We start from the raw sequence: 19,110 nt of genomic DNA on the forward strand, positions 1-19,110 counted from the left end.
TTTGCCTTTTCCCACTGGAATACCTACTTTGAAAAAGAAAAAAGCCCAAACTTGTGCTGCAAAAGAGCTTCTCCTTAGTCGTTGTTCAGTCCTAAATACACCCAGTACAAATCCTTTATTGGTGTTAAAAGCTGCTTCTCTAATACCTGGTGAGTGCCTGCTTTCCTTAGGAGGGAATAGCATCAGTGGGTCATGAGAGCTGGCAAATATGTATCCAGAGTATCTGAATGCAATTATGAGAAGGAACAGGCGGTGTCATCCCTCCTGGCCATCAAACAAGACTCCTTTTTTTCTTCTTCCTCCTTTTATTTCTTTTTTTCTTCTTTTTTTTTTCTGCGTGTGAGTATGTGCGTGTGTGTATAAATATACCCCTGGGTAGCAGGCAGAATTCCTTCTCAGCAGACACTTTCTTTTTTCTTTCTTTTTTTTGTTTTCTAAATGTTTGGATTTCCAAAGAGGATTCTTATCAGACTTTACTGCAAAAAAAAAAAAAGTTTAATTTGATGGAAATACAGATTTTTGCCACTTTGAAAGAAAGAAAGAAAGAGTGAATGAATGAATGAACTTGGGTCTGGCAACATTACATGTATTTGCACCACAATGCATTGCTATCCTATTAGATTATTAGTTTTGTGCTTTAATTGCTTTATTTTTTTTAGATAGTTAGAGATATCATGAGAACGCTGCTGTGTCTTCTGTATTGTCAACTTGCAGATGCTTCATTGCAGGAATGCAGAATTAAAATGTTAATTCAGTTCTCACATAACTTGCATGAATTTAAAACTAGCCTGTAAATCACTTCTACGTGCTTTAAGAAGCATGGGACTCTAACTTATGAAATACAAATTCACAGGTTTCTGCAGTCACAATTCAAAATATTTTTAAATAGTTATAAAAATGCTGTGAAACAATGTTTTCTATTATAAATAGCTGTTCTAAAACTGTGTTTTTAACTTGCCACGCAAGGAATTATGTAAGTGCCTACTACAAATTCTTATTCATTTAACTACCAAACATTAGATAACTTAGATTTCAATTCAGTGCCTAGCGTGTCTGGTGATTTACAGGAACATTCATAATCGTTTATTAAAATTGTAACTCGAGCAGAAAAGAATTTGTTTGCAGCAGGGGAAAAGCCATAAAATACAGGAATAAACAGCCAATTAAATTTAAAGCTATCTTCTAACGTGGAATAATACAAAGGAAAAAAAAAAAAAAAAAAAAGAGCTCTCGGATATCCAGCTGAGCGGCGAGTTCAGCCTGCTGCAGCGTAGCGGGGAGGAGGTTTGCAGAGCCCCGGACACGCACACACCCCCCGTCACTTTTCAGAGGTGGCAATGCCACAGCGCACGGTGAGGAGGGGACGTGGTAAGTCACCAGCCGGCACTGCCAGCAGCTCGCTCGCACTCGACAGCCCGGCATTTTAAGTCCCGGTGCGGTTTGGGGTTTTGTGGGGGTTTTTTTCTCCCTCCAGAACACCGGTGTTTGCCAGTAAAGCCTCTCGCTCCACGCAGCCGAACAAAACGAGGTTTCTGGGCGCTTCCCCTGGGTATTTCCTCAAGGATTTGCCTCCCGTTGCGTCCCCGTTAGCTCGGCTGAAGCGGCGAGAGCAGGAGGGGCCCCCGCCGCCCCCGGAGCGCGCGGCCGAGCGTGCCGCAGGTTGCGGTGGGCGCACGCCGTCGCCGTCGCCGGCGAGCACCGCGCAGGCTGGCAAACTTCTCCCGCTTTGCCCGGCCAGGCCAGCGAAGAGTTTTCTAGAAATATCTGTAAATGAATAGCTGCCATCAATCATTGTCATTCCTTTATTTCATGTCTCCTGATGAGGTTGACTAGTGTCATTGTTTGTTACTGTCCAAACCACATCTTCATTCTTGTAATGTCAAGCAGATATGACAAGCACACATTTTCCAGATGAGTAAGATACAAAGTCACCTTTTAATTTACAGTTCTTTGGGTTTTTTTTGTTTGTTGGGTTTTTTTGGTTTTTTAATAAGCAAACGTGTCATAAAATTTACTGGATGTTCAGTTGCCTTTGGTACTAAAACAAAGTCACTCATTAATGAAAAGAAATAAATCCGGAGTAAGAAATTCTTACGATAAAATGGCTACCTAAAGCCTTTTATAACAAGAATTCTTTTATGGAGCTTGTCCCCCGCTATTAACTTCACCACTCTCAGAGTAAAATCTGCCAAAATTATTGCTGGAGCAAAAGAAATGCAGAGGGCAGGGAATACATTTAAAAAAAAAGAATGAGAGATTTGACTGGTTTGCCTCTTCCTTTTTAAATAACAGTTAGATAAAGAGAAATACAGCCCTCAGAGGACCAAATGGTGGGACAGTCCTTTGGTTTGCATTATTGTTGTTCTCGTTGAAATCTTTGTGTTCCCGACACTGGCAGATTTTTAAGACTCTGATTTCAAACACTTGTAGGGAGTGTGTGTGTGTGACAGGGGGCTAGTTAATGGAGTCAGTATAAAATGCAAACAGGATAAAAATGAACAAAATAAACCCGGCAGTATTAAAAAAAGACCATAACGTAGGTGACCAAGTGTAATATAAAAGGCCAGAGCCTGCAGTTTTCCAGCAGAAAGGTTCGTGGAGTGCGTGCTGCCCATTTCCCTCCGCTGACAGCCTCCCTTCCGAGACCACCATCGAACACCTTTCAGCTGCAGTTGTGTGCAGCTTGTCTAAATATGTAAGATAACTTTTGTGGGCCTGCAGCAGCATTTTGGCTGGGGCCCCGAACAAAGAAGCACCAGCGAGCTTGGCACGGCACCTTGGGAAGGGATTGTAAATTACTGGAGCATCATATAACTTTCTTTCTTTGGTTTCTCCTTTCTTTTTGGCTAGAATAACAGAGCAGGGTCAAAAAAGCAACCGTATTTGACTGAAACAATTAATTTAAAGTACTTACAAATTAGCTGTACAGTTTGGGTGTGAATATTAGCCATTCTCATTTTGTACTTTGTTTAAAATCTCATTCAAACTGTACAAGCCATTTGGAAAGAGGATAGATTACACATAAAACTTATTTCATATGCAGATGTTGGCATTATTTTAAATCGCAGGTCAGCCGGCTGGAGCGGAGTAATAATATATTTAGATCTGTCCTTTTCTTTTTGTATTGCCTAGGAAGTTTAATGCTTCCAGTATAATTTGGCTCCTAAATTTCATTTTTAAAAGCAAGTCCATTGGAAAAATCAGAATGCAAAAAATAAATTGCAAGTTGCATGGGGTATTTATTTTCTAATTAAGGGAAGGTGAGTTCAGTGTAGGATTGTCCTTTTTTAACCTGTTCCTAGTTATTCTTAACAATTTTAAGCATCTGGCCCAGAGCAGATATTCCATTTAAGAGAAATACATGGGTGTGTTACCATTCTCCAGTGACGTCTCCGGTTCACACCGCCAGCTTTATCCCCTGGGTGGACGACGTGCACCCACCCAGCCCCGCAGCTCTGCCGATGCAAAATGGTTTGCTCGTGCCAAAACTGCGGTGCTGGGCTGCTGCAGGGAGAGCTGTGGCTGGTCATCTTCCTTCCCATAACAGAAAACCACATTTTAAAGCACTGACCGAGCAGCTTTTCTGGTCACTTGAGTTGGTGTAGTGCTGTGTCTGATAGCTCACTCTTGGGGTGGTTGTTCTGAGGTGGGGAGATTTGGGGCAAGCGGGCTTTGGAGCAGGCACCCAACGGGATGCTCAGTAAGGTGCGGCTTCCAAGTGATTAATGAAAGTAAAATTGCCCCTGATTATGGACAGTGGTGAAGGCTGTTCAATCACAGCGTCTGTTCTCACGCTTGGTGGGGAACTGTCTGCCTTGGGCAGGGAGATCTTAAAAAGCCCGGGACAGACCCTCAGCTCCGTGGAAGCCAGCAGAGCTTCGGTCACTTCACACCAACCAAAGGTCCATTCTGTGCCCACCTTCCTCAGAGAACGTCAAAGTGGGGAAAAGCTTTTTAGTCTGGAGTAAAAAATACTCATTTCAAGCATGCTTTCTAGCACATATGCTCAAAAAAGTTCACCAGCTAAAGGGCTAGAGGACTCTTCAAATTTCCAGCTGATTTACTCAGCTCTCAGAGCCTCGTTGGCTGAGCAGGAGGATTGACAGTGTATCAGGGCTCCTAATTGAAAAGTAATAAAATCTCTGAGCAAAGCTGGCAAATGAAGGCCTCCAGCCAATTTGTCAGCTTGCAGTCAACTCCGAGGAGCCGGGCAGAGCAGCAAGCCATTAAAAATAGTCTGATAATATCTGTTAAAACATTTTGCGGGCACTAAGGGATGGAATTGAAAACAGCACAGGCAAACTCTTTGGGAGTGAATGCAATCAAATCGATCTTGGCCCAAAGGGACAGAGACGATGGGGCAGAAAGCTGTCAAAACAGACAGGAGCCGGCCCGCGCCGCGAGCCCCGGGGCTGGGTGGGCTTCGCATCCCACGCCCAAGGATGCCGGAGAGGTGCCGTGGAGGTGATGCCCTCCTCGGGGAGGTTGTCCCCCCGTACCCCCGAGCCAGCCCTCGTGCTGCCACGTCGCTCGGTGTCGGCGGCGGCTTCTTCTGTCCCCGAGCCGCCGGCGGAGGCAGAAGGGGGGATTTGGGACCGGGGAGGGGGGGAGGCAGCAGGACCCGGTGTGAAACAGGGGAGCGGACCCTCAAAAATTAACCAGCTCTAGGAAAAAAATCAGTGGTTGTTCAGTGGGGTTTTAGTGAGGAAAATTGCCAGCCACTGCTGAATTAAGTATTGCTAGCAGCTAATTGAAATGTTACATGTTTTAATTTGTCTGATTTCTTTCCAGTGGGTGATGTTATTTATATAGTTTGTATATAGCTAACGACAGACTATACAGAAAATGTAAAGATTGCTTCCAACGATCAGTAATGTCTGAGAGCACAGGCAGGAACGAGGTATTTAGGAAGACATCCATCCTTCACAGCTTAATATTAAATAGTGAAACATGTATAAAAGAACACTGTCTCATTATCATTTAAAGCTCTTTTTATTTATTTATTTATTTATTTTATTAAGGATTTTTGTTTTTTCTGGTGAAGAGGGATTTTGTTTTAAAACAAATACAGTTACCATATACTACTATTGCGGAAACCTGCATTTTTGTGTCCTTTCAGCCACATTGTTCCAAGGCCACCCAGTTCCCCTAGGAGGCTATAAACAGGGGAAGGATTTAAATCCTATTTTCTTTGTCAAGGATTTGGCAAGAACCCATATAGTAGGAAGCTGAGCATGGACAAAACCGAGTGAAAGGTGTCCTTTAATTCCCCGGCCGCTGGTAGAACAAAGCCTGCTCCCAGCGGGGTCCCGGCTGGCCGCACCCAGGCCGGCTTGGCGGCTTCATTTCAACTGCTGAATTCGGTGTATTTTTAGTTAACCATGTTGAGATTAATTAATTAGCCCTAGGAGTTAGTGCCTGTAAACGTCACCCAAAGCAGAGAAGTGTGAATACGTTGAGGCTGTTAATTCACCCAAAAATGGCAGCTCGTAATCCAGGCAGAGGAAATTCAGTCCCTCTGTCGGGATGACTGGCAGCTCCGTTGCACCGTCGGGTTACTGCCTCAGTGACAACAAACTACATATCTATTTTAGCGATGCTTAAAAGAGCATCTTTTTATTTCGGTGAGGTAGCATTTAAAGTTGCCATTAGGAAAAAAATTGCCGTGGGGAGACAAACATTGGCATTTGGATAAAGAACAACATAACTGGTCTGATACCTAGAAAACCTAGTAAATGTAGAGAAAAATGCTACAGCTGTAACTTCATTAGAATGGCAGAATCTATTATAACCAACCGCAACTATCTAAATAGGAGCTAATTTACTTACGTGAGCCAAAATTCTGTTAACTGATAGCGTATTGTAAGATACAGAGTAAGTTCTTGGGTTTGTGTTCTGGTTTTAAGTACAGAGTAAATGCACTATAATGAGCAGTTGAGAAGATGTTAATTCTAAAACTTTTTGCCTAAATGCAATAAGATAGTCCATAACTGATGCAAGTTGACAATGGGAGGTGAAAAGTGTACTGTATAGCCTGCAAAGAGAAAAGTTAATGGCAATGTAGGGAAGAGGAGATACTTAGCTTTCATGCTTCATACTGTATATTTTTTTCTGTTGTATTTGTCAACTAAAATGTCTTATATCTCTCTAAATGGTGTCTTTCTCTATATGTATAAATGAACAGATGCAGATAGAGCTCAAAAGCATGGCATGGATGAATTTATCTCTTCCAATCCCTGTAACTTTGACCACGCTTCACTCTTTGAGATGGTTCAGCGCCTCACTTTGGACCACAGACTTAATGATTCCTATTCTTGTCTGGCAAGTATATTCTTTGGTCTCTAGTGATATAAACATCAAGCAGCAAAGTCAAAGCTAGTGCGAGTGGGGGCTAATCCCCCTGTTGCTGGAAGATTGACTTCTGTTTACACCAGGTTTGAATTTGGCCCAGAGGTATTGTCTTTTGAGAGGCTACCTGCAGTGAACTGACTGCTGTTCTTCTCCAGTTGCACTGTCTTTACCATTTCTGTTTGCAATGCTTAAAATGTTTCTTCCTGCAAAGACAAACTCCAGTGTGGGGATGTGAAGTAGAGAGCAGTGTTTTGCAGCCTCCCGCACTGCCTTCCAGAGTCTTCTGGATGAAAGAACAGGGCAAGGATAACGGTCTGGTACCACCTCCCATGTCAATGGAGTCCCACCAGGAATAACTGTGGCCCAGCTTTGTGTCTGTATATGAGCAGGGACCCCAAGCAGGTAACAGATGGGACAAGGTGGATAACTGCAGTCATGCTGCAGTCTGTCCCTGCTCATGTAGTCGCATGCCCATCCTGATTATTTTCAGGAGCGCAGGTTGCAGCTCTCAGCCCGCTGCTGTGTAACGTGGGCTATAGGACAGTGGCACTGAGATGCTCCAGGACAGCTTGTAGCCTTTGGGGTGCAGTGCTTGGGGGCTCTTAGGTACTGTGAGGTTTTAAATGACAAATAACCTTTAGCCATCCAACTTGAATAATTAATTTTTAGCAGTTTGAGTGAGGAGGGTGAAGAGGCTCTTAGTTTTCGAGAAAACAGCAGGATGAAGCCTTTCTAGAGGGGCCTGAAATGGAGGTCCTGTCCTGGACATGGCATGGGACAGATCCTGACCTGTAGCCCTCCCAGTGCTGCACAGAAACCGCCACTCTGGGGTGTCCTCATGGGCTTCTGCAGCAACAGGACCACCCCGTGCCGATAGCCTTCATCTTTTGCCAGCTGTGCAGTCGCTGGAACTGGAGCTCTTGAGTGGCTTGCTGTTAAAAGCAGCAACCCGGGAACACAACTGAGCAGTTGGCAGTGAGGCCGTCGGTCTCAAATCCTGTCCTCCGCATCCCCCTCCACGACGGTGCTCCTCTCACCTCCTCTGCTCCTTGCACGGCACGCAAGGGCTGATCTCCTCAGAAAGGCTAAGATCCAGTAAATGCCATTAGCGGTAGTGAGTTGTCACCTTCCTGATGAGAGGCAGAGCTAGGAGGAGCGGTTGTGGACGTCCCCGGAGGTAAGGACGGGCTGGGGGAAGGCAGCAGCGTGCACTTGACTCGCAGATACCCAAGTGGTACAAGTAGGCTTGGTGGGAGCATTGTCAGACCTGCAGCAGGTTTCTCACCGGTTCCATCGAGGTCTTTGCTCTGGCAGGCAGTGAATTTGGCATGCAGCTTCTGCTCCCCACGCATGGCTGACCCTAGGAAGACCATCCCCATCCATGCATGTCTGACAGGTTGGCTTGCAGCTGGTTTGTCTCTGTGCAGTCTCGGGCCTGGTGAGAGAGCTGTGGCCGTTGAATTAAATTCATGGCAAGGCGCAAGGCTATCACTGAAAATGATTAACGATGTTTCTCTTCAAGAAACCCACCAGCCGCACTTCTGCTTGTTATTGAGATGTTTAGGCCCTTGCTAGAAGCTACTGGCCTGGTGGAGCTCCCCTCAGCACCAAGACTTGTGCCTCTTCGGAGCAGAGCATCACCAATTAACCATCTTCTTTCAAATCACCCATTGCAGAGTGTTATAAAGAAGAGAATAATGGCCTGTGTTCACCTATGCTTGGATTTCACATGCTTCTTTACTTATTCTAATATGGTTTTGTCCCGATTATGGCGTAAAAAACCAGACTGACCTCAAAATCTGAGTTCAACTGCAAAGAGCTCCCATTGCTCTGGATATGTCTGTGGGACGTTGGCGATACCACTGCATTGGCTTGCCTGGAGGAGCTGTGAGCCCGTGGTAAGCCTGCTCTGTCCACACTGTGTGCCACTGGGCAATTGTTATTCTTCCTACAGGACATTCCCATGCAAGGTCCCGCAGAGTTTTGCCTCGTCACACCTCTTCTTGTTTTCAAATGTGGACGTGGAGGTGCCAGGGAAGACTTACCCAGACACAGTGGCTTACCCTGACACGGAGGATAACTCAGCGTCGCCTCCTTTCCGCGGAACCAGGTTAAACAACGTTACTGAGAGCCCACTTGCTGGCTGAGCCAGGCATCCCTATGAAAACAAACAGGCTGGCTGACTAATCTCAGCTACAGCAGAAGTGATGTTTGCTGGCAGAGAGCACCGTGCTGGGGAAGGGGAAGAGCGTTGTCTGCAGAGCTTGCTGAGGGCTCCTGCCCATCATCCGCAAACCGGTAGCACAGTCACTTTTACAGCTCTTCCTGGACTTTTGGGAAGAGTATGCAGCTCTTCCAGCTTAGTGTGGACCCCACACACGCATGAGTCTTCATTCCTTCCTGCTTGGACACGTGTGTTGTTCCTGAGACTGCCCTTCAGCTCTTCCCAAGACTTCCCAACCCGCTGCCAGCATCCAGCTCATGCAGCCGGATCCGTGCCGGAGCTGTATTGCCCATGATGTGTCAGCATTCGTGGGATTCACATAACACAGCACGGCGTGTGCCGAGGAAAGGTGGTCTTCCAGAGTGCCCAGCCTAGCTGAGATGATGTGAAGGAGTCAGATTAAAAGGCCCATGAACCAGGCCACTAAAATGAAATTCTTTTGGTTTTCCTATGGTAAATGGGAAAATTCAGCTACTGAAAAGTGAAAATTATCCCTCAAAAATTCTGGCTTTCACAAAAGCTGCATTTGCCATTAGAAAAATTGCCCGTGTTTCACCGACCCTGACCAAGCCTTGCTTTACCCGGCTCCAAAGCTCCTGTTGCACTTTCTGCTGGTGCTCAGGACACGTGTCCCCTTCTCGGTGCAGTTCAGCTTGTTGAACACGGTCAGTCGAGCTCCCTGTGCTCTGCGGCCTTCCTCCGTTGTCCCCTCCAGGTTTCCTCATGCCAGTGAAGACCATCAGGAGACCACGCTGAGCTACACCTAGCTGCCTTGGGGAGAGAGGTGCCTGGTGTGCGTCATTGCCATCAGCTGCGTTTGCCAGACTGGCTGGTTGTCAGCTGGTTGCACCAGGCAAATCTTAACCGAGAGCCAAGATCTGCCTGAAGATGTGAGGGATTTGTCTGAATACTGCCTTCCATCAAACCTTAGATTTTTTCTGGGGCTGTGGGGAGCAGCATTTACTGCTCCTTTGGAGCCCCGTTCAGCAGCAGGTTTTTTATCTCCTACCTCTGCCACCCAAAAGAAGACCACCTGGTCCTCCTGGGCTCTGGATCTCTCCACCCATAGTCTGCTTCCCTGTGCTCTCATAAGGTACGAGGCTCATCACTGAACCTCTGAGCTTCTGCTCGCGCTTCCCCTCATTGAGCTGTGGCAGCGATCTTGAGTGTTTGCCCTCATCCTTTCTGTCCGCCTGAGGACCAGCACTTCTCAGACCCCAGCGCAGGGGAGCAATGTGGGTGCTCTGGATCACTGCGTCCAGCCTCCTGCTTTCTTTGCCCCAAACTCTGGGCTTGATACTTGGCTCCAGTGAAATTAGTGCCAGCCTTCCCCTTGATGTCAGCAGGGCCAAGATTTCACTCCATAGGGAGGACTGAGTCCTTCATATGTATTAGGTGAATATAACAATTTCAACTGCATTTCCACCCCAGTAACCAAATGCACACATCCTTCTATCGCAGAGCAATCGTGGCATTTCTATATTTTTACCGTGCCTGATCGCCAAAAACTTGTGTGAAGAGAGGCAAGGTGAAGAGACGGTCCAAGGATGTAACAAACAGGCAACGTGAAGAAGTCCAGAATCAAGCATAATACCACCAACCAAAAAGCAAACAAAAATACCGTTAAAAGCGGTGAAGGCAAATATACCCCTCCCAAAAAATAGCCTTCCAGAGTGCCGTCCCATCTGCATTGTTCTGTGTCTTCATTTTGAAATGTGCACTTCTAGTGATCCCAGCACTGTAGCTACTCCCTATATCTATCATTTTCCCCTCATTATTTTAATTCTTTTCTCAATCTGTTTTGGAGTTGGCCCAATAAGGATGAGCAAATCCTTCTCTATGTCTTTGAGCTCTTAATTGATATTTCTTCAACTCTTTTCAAAGCAGCTATTTTGGCATCTAGAAAAGATTTGGTGTCATCTGAGTGGTAGAAAATATATTTTAATCTTTCACAGCAGTGTTGTTTCTAAGATGTAGCATTTGGGGTAACAGATGGGGTGGCAAAGAAGTTGCCTATAGGGGCAGTGCTCTGCCTCAACTACTCTCCCGCCCGCTGCAGGAACTTTTCAATTAAACGATGAAAGATTTTGCAGCTTGATGCATTCCAGAGCTGCGTCTTAGCAATTGTTTAGCACCCAAATTTCCATGTAAATATTGACGGTTTTGCAGCATTTCGAAAAGCAATCTACAAGAATATTCTTGTTCTCACTAGCGCCTTCCCCGAAGGCAGAGGCGTGCTTCGCTTTGGCTGTCCCGGGACGTTCTCGCGGCGAAGGGCGTCCTCCTCGGGAGCCCAGACATTGCACCACAAACTGTGTGTCACCAGGCTCTCAGGACTGACAGACAGAAATAGTCTGAGGTTTCTGGATGTGTAAAGAAACCCTGCTCGTGAGCACAGCTTCCCTTTGCTTCAGTGCCGAGGAGGTGGGCGATGGCAGAGCGCGTTGCCAGCGGTACGCAATAAGGATGATGGGAAACGTCCCTTTCTGATACTGCGGAGCTGCCTTCCTCCGTCTGCAGGACGTTCCTACCTGCCAGATGCAAGAGAAGTCATTATTCAGTGTAATCCTCCATGCTCTCCCCCAGATCAGTCTTCTTGCTCCTGGCCGAATGTACAATCCCCTCCCCGAAATGAGATTACTGTTTCACGCTGTTTAAATAACCAAACCTTTGTCATCTCTTAAAGGTGTAAGTCTTTTTTTTTTTTTTGTCTTTTTTTTGGTCTTTTTTTTGCTAGGCACTGACATGAACTGGCCTAACTTTTCAGCATTTTAAATGACATTTCCCTTTAATGGTAGCATAATATGTTTTTGTTAACAGTTGCACTGAGTATATGCTGTGTTTGGGTGATGATATGCAGACTGTATTGTTTAAGAGTGACCTCTCTCCTTTTTCCTTAACATAGCCTTAGGTTTGTATTTCTTTTATTAGAACAGTTGACCACTACACCTCCAAATCTGATAGCCTTTGTATTTAATAACTTATATTTAAAATCAAGTCTCTTTATTTCTAAACAGGGCTGGTTTAGTCCTGGCCAGGTCTTTGTGCTAGATGAGTATTGTGCACGTAATGGAGTGAGAGGCTGTCACAGACATCTCTGCTACCTCAGAGATTTGCTAGAGCGCGCAGAAAACGGAGCTATGATTGACCCCACCTTACTTCACTACAGCTTTGCCTTTTGTGCATCACATGTTCATGGCAACAGGTAAGGAATTCTTCTTGGCTAGCGGTTCCCTGCCAGCAAGGGATGACTTTGTCAAATATAGGTTTCCTTGGATAATGCACAACAGTCCCCAATTTGTTTTCACAGTGGATGTTTGGCAGCAGCGCTTCTAGTGGCATAGTCTGTTTGTTTGTTTGTTTCGTTGCTTGTTTAATGTAAGCAATAAAAATGCACGTAGAGGATCCAGAAATAAGGGGTTTTAACTTTCTTACCCAGGCACCTGCTAGATGCAGTTCTGGACAAGATAGGGTTGAAGTACATGTGACTGTCAGGGGTTGAATAAATAGAAGCAAACAATATGCGGTGCTGATTTAATTGCTCTGCGAGAGGATCTGACAAGTTGCAGCAGTGAAATTTTCAGCAGTATCAAACCTCAGTGTTCAGAAGGGCTTTAAGCCCTCGGGCACCCATGTCTCATTTAAAGTCCACGTGACGTCAGTTCGGAAACTGCTTAGGCATAACTGAAAATTTTATCTTGCTGCTGTTGCAAAGCAATTTCAATTTCAGAAGTAGCCCATTCCTTTCTCTCAAACGTGGCAAACCTTTGATGGGAGGAACTGGAGCTGTGCTTTTTGCTTTTCTCTTTATTTTGTTGGCAGCTGTAGCATCTATTGCAGCTTCTTTCTCTGCTTTTTTTCTGTTAAGTTGTATTACATACTTTGAGATATCCCTCTCTATCCTGCATATGCTGCTGAAGAAAGGAATGTTATAAAATAATTACGTGTTTTCATAAACCTTCTGGTAAATACCATCCTGAATTATGACACGCATTGCCCAGGTTTCATGTTGCAAGGCTGCCGCTTCCTTTTGCAGTTACTTTCATACATCTTGTCATGGAAACCGAGTTTTTGCTTCCTTAGTTTCTTTTTTAGTTCTGACTTTCTTTTGCTCGTTTGTTCCTTCTTTGCCAATTGTTACTTGATTTCAGTTGTTTCCTTTCAGTTTAGTTTCTTTTTGTTTTATTTTGAGTTTTTTCATGCTTTCTTCTTGTTTCTTTCACTTTTGCTGCTGGCCTTGCCCCCCGCGTTTCAATCACTCCCCAAAGCCAACTCATGGCAGAATTACTTGGTGGGTCCCAGCCAAGCGCAGAAGGCGAGGGGGGCAAAGTGTCTCATGCCTCTGCCGCTGAAGCGGAGACAAAAAAGGATTCCAAAAAGGAGTCCAAAAAAAGGAAAGATTCCAAATCCCAGCCGAATCCAGAGCCGAAAAGGTAAGTGAAAGCGCGCAGTGCACAGAAGTGCGTTGTAGAGGGCACCGGGCTCCTCGGTCACTGAGCACACTGGGCAGTTTGCGTCCCTGCGGCACTGGGAGACCCGCTGCGGCACCAGCGTTTGGGTCTGACACTCTCCTGGGAGTTGGATGGGATTTGGGCACCCACGTCCCATAGCGGGTCAGGTCCTTGAGTTTTTTAGGCGGGCGTTTAGGAGATGGCTCACACGGTGTGTAGGGGATGGGACCGGGCAGGTGAAGCTGGCTGCCCCCATCACCCCTTTTCCATAGGCAGGAGGCTCTTGTGGGGACAGGACCTGGTTCAAAGGCCATTTGGCCCAAAACAGAGAGGAGGTTGGATGCCAGTCGCGGCTACCCCATGTACCTCTGCCCAGGGCCCAGCAGAGCCAGAGCTGGAGCCTCCTCTTCATCAGGAGGTATCTGATGGTACTGGCCAAGGTGACACCCCGCCATTCCCTCCCCGTGAGGCTGGAGAGTTGTGGGCTTAGGAAAATGTCTTGTTTAAAACCCGTGTGGTGTGTAGACCCCAGTCCCGTGCCTGTAGAGCTGCCCAGGGCTGCGTGCGGCTGCTGCGCCGTGCTGGGACGCTGCTGGGCACTGCCAAACGGGCAACTCAGCCACGGACAGGCTATTCAAATAATTCATTTAAAATATTCCAAGAAAGGAATTAGATGTTTTGCTATGACTTAGCTGTCTTTAGCTGATGGTTGACTTCACATCACAAGGCTGAAGGTTCACATTCCTTCTTGGTGGCTGCCGTCTCTCCGTTACCTGGGGATCACGGGAGGCTCTGCGCTAGAGCTGCGAGGCTGCGGCGTTGCGCTTTCTCACCGAGGGCACGCTCGGCGTAACGCCCGGGAGCCTGGTGCGGAGGCTGCGGGGTGCGGTTTCTGGCCTCTGCTATCGGGAGGTCACAAAAAAGGGACCGCAGGGGGTCTGGGAGAAAGCACGACTCCGTATCTTTCGTGTCTACATCAGAAATCTGAATATCTGGGTGGAAGAGTCACGATTTCTTTTCAGAAAGCTGTTTAGGCCACATGCATCATGCATTTGCGAGCTGGCTGGCAGAGAGCGACAGAAAGCCAATATTTACCCATGAAGTCCTTACTGGCAGTTGCGACGCGTGTAAAGCCGGGTTCGCTTTAGCTACGTCCCTTCCTCCCACCTGCTGCATCCATACGTTGCTCGTTGCCTTAGGGCTGGCCGTGCGCTCCCCAGGAAACCTATAGCTCATGGCAGAGCTGGAAACTTTCCGTGTAAAATTTGCTAAGGCGGGAGCACGCCTGCCCCGGGACCTGGCACGGCGTCCGATGAAGCATCTTGGAGCAGCCGTGTATTGCGTCGTTATTGGTATGCACGGTGCTCTGGGAAAGATTCGAGTTACGAGACATTCTTCTGTTTAACAAAGGCTTCTTCTTCTGTCAAAACTGAGAAAGCGTTGATTTTCTTTACAAAAGGAAGTTCCTTCGCTTTAAAAAAAAACCCGAACGGGTGGTTCAGCTTTCCCCAGAACGAGGTTGGCTGTCAGTCAGAATATGCCACCCAGTAATGAAGGTCGAGCAGGGAGATAATTCCATGTGGCTATCAATCTCCTGTATTAGCAGCAGACAGTGATGGAGCTGAGGTGGGCTGTCTGTTTGTATCGTGTTTGCGTAAGGTCAGGCGGCGAGACAACAGTCGCTCGCAGTCAGCGGGGAAGTGCGGGCAGGCTGCGGTGCGGATGCCGAGGACAGCCCGAAGGTCAAGGCTGACAGAATGACAGGCGTCAGCGCGGGGACGATGCCTCCTCGCCTGTCCGGCTCCCTCCTCGGCGGCACGGCTGCCACGCCGCAGCCGCAACGGGAGCAGGACGGCTGCTGGTGGAAATGTACCTCCAGCTCGGAGCCGACCCTGCGGCCCCAGCAGGTGAAATGGTCAAAGCGGGATTGGGGGGACGTTTTTGGAGCCCTGTTGCGTTATGTGTCGGGGTTTGGTCTCCCCCCGCCTCCTTTGGGCTCATGTAGCTTATTCAGACCCCGGAAAGCCTGACATAATCTCTCCAAACCAAGGCTGTAAGTCACTACTATTTGCATGACAGTCCCCTTAATTTTTCTGTTAATTTCATCCTTTTCCAAGTAAAAATGGAGTTAAATGTAAATTGCTTGTCCTAAGCTTAACCTTCTGCAGACACCTGAATATGTGAGGTGCAGGCTGTCAGGAAGGCAGGGACCAGCAAGAGGCAAAGACTGCTGAATATCTGCATGGTTTGCTCTTACCCGGGTACTTGCTCTTTATTAAGACTGAGGAACTCGAGGCTTTTTCACTGTTGTGGTCACTAGTGAGTTGAGAAAAAGGTTTTGTCCACCAGGTATCACTCGATGCCTTTTGTAAAGTCCTGCGGTTATGAAAGACAGTGTGATTTCTGATGTATGTACCTATGTGACAGGTAAGAAAGGCATAGTGTTATTCAGACATCCAACAACACATGTTGTGCATTTATTGATGTCTCTCTGCTTTTGGTACCACCACTGTAACACCGAGGGTGTTGCTTGACTTTATCGATAGTCCTCCAAAAAACTAGCGAAGGCAAGAAGCAGGGATGGTTTTGAGAAGACATCGTGATTTGGGGTAAAATCATGAAAGGTTTTACATGATGGCCCAGGTCTTTCCCTGCCTTCTGTTTCGATGTTTGTCGCTGTCCTCACGTCGGAGGGCTATGACAGTACTGCCAGCGTCGTTTGACACGCGGAGAAGTGATGTGTTAGAGGAGCCTCGCTGCTTCCCTGCCTGCGCATGGGAGAGGCGTTGCGGAGCGGAAAGTTGAGCTCAGCTTTCCCAGGCCCAAAGTTAGCCCCTAAACCTTGAGCAGTGGTTCCTGCCCCTTTCAGGAGTGAACTTGGTTCCGCTTGTGCCTTTTTTTTTTATTTAGGCATATAACAACTTTATTGTTAAACTTTCAAGTTGACACCAAAAAAGACTCTTTCTGTGCTTGTTAATCCCAAACTTTTAAAAGTAAGACTAAAATATTGATTGTGTCCATGCTAAGTATTAGCAGACATTGAGCTTATCAAAATCAGGATGGCGGACTGAATCCCCTCCAGTCTAATAACGACTGAACACCGTCATTTTCTGCAAGTTGTTCAATGACTATTTACCCAAGGTCCAAGCAGCTACAAGTCTCTCTGTTAATTAATTTGGTATATTAGTGACTTGCCCTTTCCTCTGTAAGCTGTATTTTACGGCATCAAGCTTGTTTTCAAGAAGTAGCTCTTTCATAGCTAACATTACCATTAGCTTTCGTTAGTTTTTTACAACTGTAAGCCAGCAGAAATAATGTTAATGTCATAAACCTTGAAGAACTGAAAAGCCTGCGTAACATATTTGTAATTTTTTTCCATTGTATTCTAATTACATATCTGGCTGTTTCACATAAAGGCAAGGTTTCCATAGAGCTAGTTAAAAAAACAAAACAGGATGGTTTTGGTCCCTTAAAAGCAGTAGTAAGCCTATGAACTCTTCATCGCAGTATCTTCATATGCTTCCCTAGTGCTCTGTGTTTGGTTTCCACGTCTCATCCAGCCGCCTAGCCCCGGCTGCGGTCAGGCAGGTTAAAATCTGGCAGGGCGTAACGCCGTAACCTCTCGTTAGGTGCCGGCACCGTGTCCCGACCGACCCTATGATAAGTCGGCGGCGACGGGGCGTGCGTTACGGCCGTCTGTCGGATGGGATGCGGTGTCTGTGCTGAAGGGCGGTGGGTTGCCAGCCACCAGCAGATAACCAGCGCCGTGCGGCGGGCTGACGTGATTCATTACAATGGGTGTAGGATGGCGGTGCTCAGAAACCATCCGGTCCAGCCGCGGTGCGTCAGGGGTGTGGATCGCACATGAGAAGCGACGAGCCGTGACTTGGCTCGGCGCTGCGGCGTGGAGGAGAGCCCGAGCAAAACGGAGGCAGGAGTTGGGAGGACGAAATGACTCCCATGCTCTGCAGCATCCCGGGCAGGCGGCTTGGGCAGCGCCCGGGAGAGCGGTCGGAGGGCCGGGCTGAACAAAGGGCTTTCAACCGGCATTTCCCGCACGGCGTGAATTCCCGGGAGAAGGGGGAGTTTGGGGAAAAGCGCCGACTGAGCTTTTTTCCGAGGGGTCTGAACAGGTGGGCTCTTTGGGGTCAGATTTGCTGGGGGAGAGGTAGGAGGCGGCAGGCAGGCAGCTGGGATGCTGCCCGCATCCCCAGAGCCGGTCCCCGTGCAACCGGTGGGACTTCGCGCAGGCAAGTCTTCCTGCGAGGGATCCTTTGAAAGCCTATCCTGACACATGCCGTCCAAGGCACTAATCATCGATGTTTACTGTATAGCTCATATGTGCTGCACCTGGCAACCAGCAAGGGAGCTGAAGGCAGCACGTGTTTTATATTTGAGTTGTTACTTCAAAAATCAAATTATTTGCATCAGTTTTTGACATTGTTTTTTTTTCCTTGGCTCTGTATGCCAGGGCTCACAGTGCGTGCAAAGATCTGTTTGCTACGTGTAAGCAATATTTTCCCCAGTAAAAAAAAAGTGTAGACAAGTTAAACATAAAAGGTGTAAAAGATGGTATGTCTTTTCATTTATAAGCCGCCATGGTATTTCATACAGTCTTATGTCAAAGAGATTAACCCACTGGAGCTATAGCGTATATTTATAATTGCATACAAATGCATGCTATTGCTTCATATATTAGTCTTTGTTAAAAAATCATTTTGATATATTTGTTTTAGCAGCATAACTAGCCCTAGGGGCACTGGGTATAATTAGAAAAGGGCATGGGGGGAGGCGGGGCTTGTAGAATAAAGCAGTGGCCTTAGGATCACAGGTCCTAATTATAATTTATAATTAACCCCAGAATTTGCACAAACCATCTAAGCTAAACAAGGACTATAATTTTTGCTGTTTAAATTGCAACCCTTTTTTTTAATTTCACCACCTGCTTTGTTGATGTTGTTGTTTTTGTGGCTTAAAACTTAAAAACAAGGGGGGATTAGGAAAGCGGCATTTAAAACTTTTCCTATGAAATATTTACAGTGGGAATTTACTAGTTTAGAGCCAACACAGTGAATCTGCAGCAGAAGGAGTGATTTTAAACTTGTTTACTTATAATTAAAAATCTCCTTATTTATTTTTCTTGCCTTTTTTGCCCTTCTGCTTCCCTCTGTGCCCGCAACTTCTGCCATACACCTCAAGTGTCCGTGAGCAGGAGCTATAGAGAATCAGATGAAATTGTGTCTCCGCACAGATGGAAACGTTTATGTTGTTTGTTAACCCAAATTCATAGTCCCAAACCCATTCTGTCCTTTGTGCATCTGTATATACCATGTACATACAGAACTTTTTTTCACCCTTTTGCTCTCCTCTCGTTCCCCATCACTGCTTCAGTCTAATAGTGCTTGCGTGTGAGGACATCCATTTCCTTCAGCTGCGTTTTAGCTAGCCTTGCTGCAGAAATGCTGCTCGCTGGGGGATTCAGTGCTTCTGTCCGTGAGATCAAATAGCAAATAGCAAAGTTGAGCTGGAGACCTTTGCTGAAAACAAAATTGCCGATAAGCTTCAGAACGAGCTGGTTCAACTTGAGCTTCTCCTGGGGATTTTTTTTCAGCCCCATCAGCCATGTACTGGAATTGTCTAGAGCACAGAAGTGAATCTTAAATTATAGAGATGCCAAGTTATATACCCTTTGTGTTCTTGCAAAAGGGAAAATAAATATGTTCCCCAAAAAAGATTACATTTTCAAAGTATATTTGACTTGAATTTTTAATTAGGTTTCAAAATTATGGAGCTAATAAATTAAGAGCAAGGCTTTGGGTAGTGTTTTTCTAGTTCTATGTATATCCTGCATTTGTCACTAATTAATGAGTTCCTAATGCTTCAGCTTCTGGGAAGATGAGCAACAAAGATTAACATAACTAGTAAATCCGAAGATGTGCAGCTGGGTTATAGTATTTGAAATTTGACAAAAACATTGGAAGTATTATTATTTGTGACATGGCTCAAGATGGGGGATTGTGAGGAAAGCAAAGATGACAGAACTGGTGCTAACCACTGTGACAACAACTTGAAAAGCAGCCGACA

The 19,110-nt window shown here is 46.3% G+C and overlaps 1 protein-coding gene across 12 annotated transcripts in view; it reads left to right on the forward strand.

Moving 5' to 3' along the window:
* The window catches only part of CADPS (calcium dependent secretion activator), a 221,040-nt gene that overhangs the window by 127,594 nt on the left and 74,336 nt on the right, over positions 1 to 19,110 (forward strand). For 10 of the 12 annotated variants that reach the window (XM_075053380.1, XM_075053379.1, XM_075053385.1 and 7 more), the window contains 2 exons: positions 6,185 to 6,321; positions 11,593 to 11,780. In XM_075053380.1, the coding sequence (XP_074909481.1) occupies positions 6,185 to 6,321; positions 11,593 to 11,780 (325 nt within the window). Of the gene's footprint in view, positions 1 to 6,184; positions 6,322 to 11,592; positions 11,781 to 12,843; positions 13,009 to 19,110 lie in introns of all 12 variants that reach the window. The other 2 variants (XM_075053382.1, XM_075053391.1) reach the window with 2 other exon arrangements.

The sequence above is a fragment of the Buteo buteo genome, chromosome 21, assembly GCF_964188355.1.
Source record: "Buteo buteo chromosome 21, bButBut1.hap1.1, whole genome shotgun sequence".
Lineage (NCBI taxonomy): Eukaryota > Metazoa > Chordata > Aves > Accipitriformes > Accipitridae > Buteo > Buteo buteo.